This window comes from Chenopodium quinoa, unplaced genomic scaffold (assembly GCF_001683475.1).
Source record: "Chenopodium quinoa cultivar QQ74 unplaced genomic scaffold, ASM168347v1, whole genome shotgun sequence".
Lineage (NCBI taxonomy): Eukaryota > Viridiplantae > Streptophyta > Magnoliopsida > Caryophyllales > Amaranthaceae > Chenopodium > Chenopodium quinoa.
In genome coordinates, this window is record NW_018745617.1 from 933,865 (window position 1) to 943,882 (window position 10,018).

General features: G+C 31.7%; 1 protein-coding gene across 4 annotated transcripts; it reads left to right on the forward strand.

Annotated features, from left to right (window-relative positions):
- The first annotated feature begins 207 nt into the window (after positions 1-207).
- On the forward strand, positions 208-4,131 carry LOC110716596 (transmembrane protein 230-like). 4 transcript variants are annotated; one of them, XM_021895226.1, is made up of 3 exons: positions 216-654; positions 1,150-1,273; positions 3,951-4,131. In XM_021895226.1, exons 1-2 carry the CDS (start codon positions 465-467, stop codon positions 1,269-1,271), a joined length of 312 nt encoding a protein of 103 aa, XP_021750918.1. In that variant the 5' UTR covers positions 216-464; the 3' UTR covers positions 1,272-1,273; positions 3,951-4,131. The 4 variants fall into 4 exon arrangements, with proteins under 4 accessions (XP_021750920.1, XP_021750918.1, XP_021750919.1 ...); XM_021895227.1 differs by lacking the exon at positions 3,951-4,131 and adding an exon at positions 2,169-2,849; XM_021895228.1 differs by lacking the exon at positions 1,150-1,273 and having other exon boundaries at positions 208-654.
- The last annotated feature ends 5,887 nt before the right edge of the window (positions 4,132-10,018 follow it).

Consider the following 10,018-nt stretch of genomic DNA (forward strand, 5'->3'; position numbering starts at 1 on the left):
CACCCCTATGCCCAGGGCATCTTTTCTCAGGCTCATGATCTAGCGGGGGCGGCTCGGCGTAGGGAGTTAATTTCTTTTGTTTTTTAGTTTTGTTTTGTTGTTCTTTGTTCTCCTTGTCAAAAAAAATACAATAAAAAATAAATAAAAAAAAAAAATTCTTTTTTATTTTTTTATTTTTATTTTTTATACCAAGTAATCTATGTGCCGTGAATCCGTGATTAGCTCAATTAAAATGTCTATCCGAAGGTGGTGATTTTACACTATACCAGACTTCTGTTCAAAGGAACGACTTTGGCAACTACGCAATAAGTATAACCAACTCTTCTCCAAAATTCCTCTTTTACTTTCTTCAATCTTCATCATCTACCACTTTAATTACCAACAACAACAATTTAAGGTTCGAAAGAAACGTTTCATCTTCTGCAACATCGAAAAAAAACTCGAGCTTGCAAAAACTGTTAACAATGGCGTATGTTGATCATGCTTTCTCCATTACCGATGAAGATATTATGATGGATAACTCTTATGCAATCAACAATAAACCCCCTATTAAAGAGATCGCTCTCGCAGTCTCTCTACTCGTTTTCGGTGTTGTCGGCATCGTTCTTGGGATTTTCATGGCTGTTAATCATATCGGTGGTGATCGAGCTCATGGTATTTACCTCAACCCTAATTCAATTGGGATTTGTTTGAATTTTTGTGGGTGTATTCAGTTGTTGCTTGATTCAGTCTGAAATTAGTTTAATTTTTAGAACCCTAATTGTATCCTTAATTCGTTTATTTCGTTGAATGCGTCTTTCAATTGGGATTCTTTTTGAATTTCTGGGGGTATTTTCACTTCTTGCTTGATTCAGTCTGAAATTAGTTTAATTTTTTTGAGCCTTAATTATATCCCTAATTCGTTTAATTCGGTGAATGCCTCTTTCAATTGGGAATTTTTTTTTTTTTTTTTTTTTGAATTTTTGTGGGTATCTTAACTTGTTGCTTGATTCAGTCATAAATTAGTTTTACTTTATTAACCCTAATTGTATTTTAATTCATTCATTTTTGTTGAATGCGTCTTTCGTTGTGTTGTTTCATTGTTTGCACATCTCAAATTGTGGTTTTTTTTTTTTTTATTTTTAAATTGTATGTGTTGAATTGAAACAGGGCTATTCTTTGCAATATTAGGGGCGATCTTGTTCTTACCGGGTTTCTATTACACAAGGATTGCTTACTACGCGTACAAGGGCTACAAGGGTTTTTCTTTCTCTAACATTCCTCCTGTTTAGAGGTCAAATTCTAGATTTAGTACTCTACTTGCTGTGTTTTCTGTACATAGAAATGGATAAGTGTATCAAATGAAATGAAATACGGAGTATTACCTTTATCTCCACTTAAGAACTTTAATTGTTGGCATCTTGTTTTGGAGAGGGGTGATGTGGTGTTGGTTTTAAGGTTTTTTTTTCGTGCTGTGGTAGCGAATAATCCGCATCCTGTATGTAGTGATGTTGTGGAGTTGCTTGAGATTTTACAATGTCAAGGTTGTAATTGTTTCTTGTGTATTCCACTATCCACAGATTTAAATTTGCCTGTTTTTTTTTTTTTTTGGTACAAATGGAATTCTTTAGTACTTTGTGTTTTGTATGCAATGGGATGCTTACTCAATTCAAGTTATGCCTTTAAAAGTCTTGATTTCATCTTGTCTTTTCCTTTTTCCTCAATTGAATAGTTTTTACTTCCAAGCTTCCTGACTATTGTTTCTTTTTGTATTCAAGCTATGCTTGTATGTGTATTGTGAGATAGAGAATCGAAGAAAAAAGTTGTGCTGCCTTTTAGCCTGTAGTCATTGACACTTTGTTTGGATAAGAGAAAATGGAGAGCAAGTGAGGGAAAGGAAAGGAACAAGTTTTCTTTTCTTGACAAGAGGTTGGGGGAAGGGAGGGAGAGGGAGCAATGCATTCTCTACTTATCCTCTAGATACCATCCCTCCAAAATTGAAGAAATTTAGAGGGAAACTGGAGCTCCACCTTCCCTCTCCCTTTCTTTCCCCTCTTTTTTTCTTCCCCTTCCTTACCCCTTGACCTAGATTTTTTTAGCAAAGTGTCATTGAAGTTCCAAACATCTAGTTGGTTTTAAATTCACCATCTTTGTTAGGGGCTCTTTATTTACCTCAAGTACTCAAGCAGGATCCTTGACACTCCAACGTTGGTATTGACACTTTTCTGGGACTCTGGATCAGAAGCATGGGGAATGTTATAAGTAGCTGAGTTTGACGGTGCACATATTCACATCTGAGTTGAGTTTCCGAGTCCAAATAACATAGGTCAGCATCGATTGGCCCTGGGAATATACAGTGTACTCTGAGCAATTTTCTTCAAAAGCTGGACTGTCCTTGGAAATTTGCTTTTGTGTTTCCTGCATTCACCATTAGGCTAATCATATTTAGTTATTTACTTTCTTTGTTGTAAATGCTCCCCATTTGTATCATAAAACATATTCTTCCTTTATCTCATTACATTTGGATTTCTCAAAAGCCTGGTAAAGTGGCTGGTAGACTTCTGGTCACAGTCGAGGACTTTGTTAATTGCAGTGTTAGCTTTGTTGTCTTATTGAACATGGAAATGCCACACTACCACTAATCTTCTATACAGCATATATGGGTTTGCATGTGAAGTTCTTTGCTGCAAGTTTTAGGCTTTTAGCTTTTTTATAATAGGCATGTAGATAAATGAAGTTTTGGATGACCTTGAGCTTCTCATGGGAATTCTATGCCTTGGAAACAAATGCTAGTGTAGGAGACTTCTTGGGAATGATATATAATGATGTAAAGTGTGATAATCAATTAATCAGTAGGCTATTTCTTCTCATTTACTTCTTTTAATGGTCTACATGCGGCATAGTTTTTCTCATATATCTTACCTCTTGTTGCTCTTTATCTAAACTGTACTTTGGTTGAATGCTTTTCTTTATTTTGATCCCTTCGCACGTGCCCTATAAATTATTTCCTTTAGGCTTCAGCTAATTAGAAGAACTGATTCTCTGTTTTGGATTTCTGTTATCATTGGATGGATGAAAGATTTTCTTTCAAATCAATGTTTCTTGTTTTTTCTTTGCCTTTGTTGCGGAAAACTTACCTCTGACAAGCATATGATAGAGCTGATATCTCTGAACTCTGTACATGTTCTTTCATCTTGCTAGGTGGACAAAGATATCAGTACTGAACCAATGCCTATGAAGCTTTAGAACGTTTGCATCATTTTAATACCTTAGTAGAAGGCTCTTTATTAATCAAAGATTCAATGAACTGATGACCTAGTATTGCTGAAGACATTATCTTTCAGAGATATATTGAGAAAATTTGTTGTGAAGAAGAGTATAAACCATAAATTTTAATTTTTCGGTCATCTTAAGTTATGATACCAGTAATTGACATGTTCTCTATTCTTCCGTTGCTAGAGTTTTAAAGAAATATACTACTGGGACTAGTAAAATGGCTTTTCAGCTAATTGATCACTATATTATTTTGTTCCATATGTACATAAATGGTTTGACAGAGTTTGATCCTAGTTATTATCTCTGTGTCCAATTGGTGGACATTGTTATCAATATGTTGAATGACCATCTACATAAACATCAGTATCTTCTCTGGTAATCCATCAGGTTTAGTTGTTTTGTTAGTACTCCGTATTTGTCAAGGATAAGAGGGCAAGGGTGATGCTGTTTGTGTAATAGCGCTTTACCAAGCTGGTGGTTTACGCAGTGGTTGTCTGCATTACTGTGTTAAATCTTACATCTGGTCTTAATTCTGGTAGGAATGTTTGTTGCTCATTCATATTATTTTCTAGGAAAGATATAACTTGATATCGATCTTGCTTTTGTTTTCATTGCTGTCAACTGTCTGTAACCCTGTTTTTGAACTTTTTCCCGCCTGGTTGTTATTATATCTCATATCTGAAATCTTCCTGCAGGAAATGTGATGCTATCACAGGTCTTTGGGGAGCACCTTTTGTATGGTAATCCTATTTGTTCTGCTGTATTCTTGCGTTAACCTCTTCTGTGAATAATCTAGTTAATGCAGCATTTATCACTATGTTTTGTATTGCATATTTGCATTTTATATTCCATTCATGATTGAGGGTTTTTCATGCATACTTCATTTATCACAAGTTATTTTATTAACATGTTCATTTCTCCGCACAAATTTCATTCTCAGTACTCGAGCTAAAAAGCTTGCTTGCAAGTATCATGAAATAAGTATATGTTAGAGCCTTCGTGAAACAAACTGCAGTGGTTATCTTCTTGATATTGAACGCCATGTACAAGCTAAGGCCAGGAATATTGCACCCAATGCATTTCAACAAGAGTAGTCTGTGATTTGCATTTTCTAGGTTTGAAGTCATACCCCTCCGGTATTCAGAATATAAACCATCCATCTTCCATTTTTATGGCATTCTCGATTTCGAAAATTCTAGTTAAGAATGGAACAAACACAAGGAATATACATTTAGAAGGACATATTTTATATGTAAAATTCAATTAGTTTCACAAGAAATTCTCCAGGCCCGTAAAGTATGCAATAAAACTGTACGCAAAATTGTGGCTACTGCAAGTGTACTCCAACGGCCCAGATTGCCTCCTTTGGCCCTTCTATTAAACAAGCTCCACTCTAAACGATACCATGATAATATTAGGAGAAATTAGGACGATATATTTTGAGGAAAGTGCACTCTATCGGACTAAAACCTCTCATAGGTTAACTCGGTTCAGCCCTTGATGTAGGCAACTCAATTTTTTGAGGAAAGTACACTTTATTGGACTAAATCCTCTCAAAGGTTAACTCGATTTTGGATTATTGGACAGGCTTCAAGTACGGGTGAAGGATTGTCCATAGTGGGGATTGACCTTACCATAAGACCATACTACTTGGTCGTATGCAACTCAAAATGGTTGTTACTCTAGGTTCTAGACATGGCTTGCAAAATCCACCGTACATGGTACATCCTTGTTCAAAGTTAACGTTTCAGGTAACTATTTGAAAAGTTTAGGAGTGTTTGGCAAGACAATGATCTAGCCATCTAGGTACTGAGTAACATATATAATATCCACAATGTCAGACTTTGGTATCTTACACAAGTCAAAGCATTTTGTCAAATGAATGAGACTTTGAGTAAAGTGGTAGAGTTTTGCTAGCTATTGAAGAATTGAAGATTGAACTCAATTAGTTTTTATTTATTTTTAGGCTTATTTTTAATCTACAACATACCCCATGCTCCCTCTGAACAAGATATAGATGGGAATGGGCAACTTCAGAACAAGAAAACTGCTTGTAGCTTCTTACCAATCATCAATGTATGGTTCTTGAACCACATTGTTTAAGATGTTCATCTAATACTCGGTTGTATAATTACACTCTCTCACGTGTTCCTTTATGATTTTATTAACACATACTGTTTACATTAACACACGTACAAATAATAATAATTAATTCAAACGGTGTAAACTTATACCCGAATATAAGATAGGATTCTCAATTTTGAATTTGAAAATGTAATTACAATTGAGATTGAGGAATCTTGGTCCTATATAAAATATTTAGACAAGCATGTGATTTATTCATTGCCAGTAACGGATTGCTCCATTAAAATTAATAATAATAAAATAATGATAATTGGCTACTATTCACTTCTCTGATGCTGCTGTTGTCTGTGTACACAACAGGACGGTACGCAACAATTATGAGAGAGTTTTCCATGGTTATGTCAATATAATACTCTCTATATCTTAATATTTCCTCTGTTTTTTATTTACTTACAACACAGTTTTGAGATCGAAATTATAAACTACATATGATACCTAACCCTGCTTCAATCCTTATACTACCTCCGTTACAGGTTATGTGCAACGATTTGACATAAAGCAGAGAGGAAAAATGTCTAATCGTTGCACATAACTTGTAACGGAGGTAGTATTAAAATTATTTTGTTAAAATAATTCATTTATTTTCACTAATTATCTTCTAAAATTGTTGCCTAAAAAATATGAGGCAAGTAAAAAGAAATTGAGAAAATATTACTCGTATATATTAACATTGATAAACTATGGAAATTAAATTGTATCATGTCATTGGTTAGATCATTTAATTTCGTTTAAGTTTGATACTTGTTGGATGAGATTAAAGGATGCTACTAAGCCAATACTTGTATATCCCTTGCGCATTAGTATCCTTCCTTATTTTAAGCTAATCTTAACTTATTTTTGCTTTACTTAATTACTCATTTTGTTTAATGCTGAGCTTCTTCCCATTTATCTTACAATACCGTGGAAATATATATAATAATGAAAGTCAGTACGAATATGTGATTATAATATTGTATTATGACGTGAGGGATAGAATATGTAATAAGAAAAATGGTTTTATAATGTGGATTGGGGTAACAATGTAAATTATGTAATATAGGGTTTGTTCTAATTTATTGAGCTGAGTTGAATTGAATTGAACTGAACTGATTTGAGCTGAACTTAACTAGAATATAACTGAACTGAATTGAAATGAATTATTTATGAGAGAAAGAAATTATGAATTGAATTGAACTGAACTGAATTGATTAAAGCTGAACTGAAGAGAAAAGGTCCATAGTATTAAAAAAAAAAAAAAAAAAAGTAAAATTGAGTACAATTTATTTCATGGAATGATGCACCATTATGCATTTATGCATGCTCTTGGTTATATATATATCTGTGTACTGATATGCACCATATCTGTATTTAAATTTAGCTCAATATTTATTTTATAAGAATGTATTATACTACTCCCTCCGTTTCAATATGATAGTCTCATATGGAATCAATCATATAAAATAAGAAAAGGGGAATATTTGGAATCTAGCATTAAAGTAAAGAACAATTCACAAATAGTTTTGCCTTATTTAATATTTTTTGAATATTTTAGGAAAGCATTAGCCATAATTGCATAAATCATGGGAGTAATTTCTTTACTTAGAGTCATTTCATTAATTCACAATCAATTAATGTAAGCAATCAGAATTTATTATGTATTAAATAGGAAATAAAAACTAAGTTAAAAGTAGAATACATTCAATATGAGTAGATCTTTTTGAAACGCCCAAAATAGTATATGAGACTAACAAATTGAAACGGAGGGAGTAGTAGCTAGTTGCTATTTCTCTAAATTTGATTATTTTTACTTTATGCTAAAAATTTTTAATTTTTTTTTTTTTTTGGTTCTATTACTATTGGCCACTCCTAACCTTGAACTCGTTACATTACGTGTGAAATAAATAATTTAAAGAAAATATTGTCCAACAATCAGGATTAAAACAATCTAAATATATTTGGATTTACTTGATAATTTGTTTTGTCATTTGCTTAAACAATAACAAATTTGCTTTGTCTATCTAATAGTTCTGAATTAAGATGCATGCTCCTGCAACCACAGATATTATTGTCCCAACAAGTTAAGACAGATTCCCCTATTTTTTTTATTTTTTTATTTTCAATTTGTTTTATTTAATTAAAATAAAAAAAAAAATTGACCAGAACAATTAGAAAATTAATATTGATTTCTTAGATCTGACTTTTAATTTTTGCTAATTTCCAAGCATTTTACAAACATTAAGAAGTTAAATAATAAGTAATGGATCCCACCGCCAATTAATGGATTTTTTGGGGAGTTCATGTGCCGCTACGCTTGCAGTGCCGCAGAGCGAGGCACCAAGATAAAATATTGGTAGTATCAACAGTGTTTTCAAAGGTTATCTTGTTCTCGTGTTTTATCTTTATTAGTTCACGATCTTGAGAGAAGCCGATCCGAGCACTCCAGCTTAGTATCTTGTCTATGTTATACATATGAAGTATGAAAAATAAGATCTTGTTCATATGCAAACTTTTACATGGTAGCTGATCAAGTTATGTCATTGTGTTTCCCATATAATAACGTTCATTGGTCACACGGCTTTAGTGCACATTAAATTGGTTTATGCAATTGAGTGCATCATATATGTAAGCATTGCTTATCATGTTTCGTAGTGTATCTTGTTTATAATGTAATCGTATATGTGTCACGCTGGCTCTGATACCATGTTAGTGGACCATCTAAACCAAAAACTTAAACTGATGGTTGAGGCCCAGGAATATGTTTCATACTCTATCAATATTTACGTTTTCAATCATGGTACTTTATAAAAATATTGTTACATGCATGCAAATCTTACAACTAGCAAAATAAGATCAAAAACAATTGCAGAGTACACGTTATAAATGATAAATATCTTATGCTATTTATCATTTGCACGTATGAAGAATTTTGATGTATGATCTGAAACTTAACTGAGATTTTGAGCCATTGTTATTGCTTACATAGTTACATATTGTAATCATTTATGTTGTTACTTCCTCGGTCTCCAAAACTTCGATCCTTTTGGCTTAATTTTAGTCACAAAATAATCGACCTATTTGCATTAAAATACCCATCAATTTACAACAATATTTGTGCAAAATTAGATTTCTCATATAAAATTTTGTTTTTTTCTAATATTTTTAATACTTTATCTTTTTACTTTTTTACAAACTCCATGTAAATTTATCTTTCCAATATATTTTTTTTTTATTTAAGTTTCTTAATAACCGCGAAATCAACCCAAAATGATCAAAGTTTTGGGGACGTAGGGAGTACATAATTTGCGTCTTTAATCATTCAATACTCATTTTATGTAAATTTTGAACCAATATGATTGAAAAGGAATTTGGTTTGCTTTAATTATTGCTTTAAATTTCTCTTAAATGCGGGAAATTGCTTTAGTTATTGCTTTAAATTTAGGAGGTCACATCAGTTTGATTTAATAAAAACTCTTGATTATTCGTACTACATTGGTGTACTTAATTGTAAAAAAAAAATGCTTAAGAAAGTGATTGTTATTCATTGTTAGAATCTAGTGGTTACATTGTTTTTTATTTTTTTAAAAAAAAAAAAAAAAGAATCTAGTAATTACATTTCCCTCAAAAAAATCTAGTAATTATATCATTCAGCAACTAGTAATTTTAATAACACATTTTAAAACAAAATAGACAACAATTTTTTTTCATCCAACCAAATCTTTTTCAGTTTAAGCTACTACGCAGTACGGAGTATATCACTAGCTAGCTAGGTCTTTGCTTTGGATACTGAGTCTCTCATTTAGAACCTGAACCAATTAATCTAATTATGTTTAATCTCTACGGATTTATTTACATTACCCTAATTATATCATATGTAATGTAAGTAATTTAATTTTAACCGTAGATTTACTAGACCAAGCAATCTTTTTATAGATATACATCACACAATAGAATCTGATCCTGCCATAAATTAATTGAAATATTAATTAGCAGATGTGTCACTCTATTAAGAGAAGTACGGAGTATATTACATATAATCAAATCAGCATTATATTTTTTGGGATTATAACCATTGGTTGCTTCAAGTAGTTCTGTAAGTCAAAGTGAGATAATCTAGAAATATATACATTGTATATTTTCAACCCATATTAAGATACAACTAGATCACTAAACATTACGGTATATTCTTTTGGTAATTTTTTTTTTTTTAATATTAATTATGTCTTGTAGTTGTATAGGCTATGTTTAAATTCATCTTATTTTAGACCACATTAAGAAAAATAAATTAAGATATTATTGTTTTATTTGCGATTCTTTACCACAATATACTTATAATACCATATGAAAAAGGATTATTAAACTCATATAAATAAAAAATATTTCTAAAGTATCTCACTCTGACTTTTGCACTATTTTTATTGATAATTAACAATATTATTAGTTAAATTTTCATGTTGATAAATATATTGATAAAATAGAGCACTTAAATAAAGGATCTTTTACCAAAATGGCTAATTTGACAAAAGTATTTACCAAAATGGTTACGTATGAAATTTAATTCCAAAACTAGCTTAATTTTTGTAAGGTTATTATCCATTTCTCTCTCTTTTTTTTTTTCTTTGAACCAGTTTGGTTCACTTAA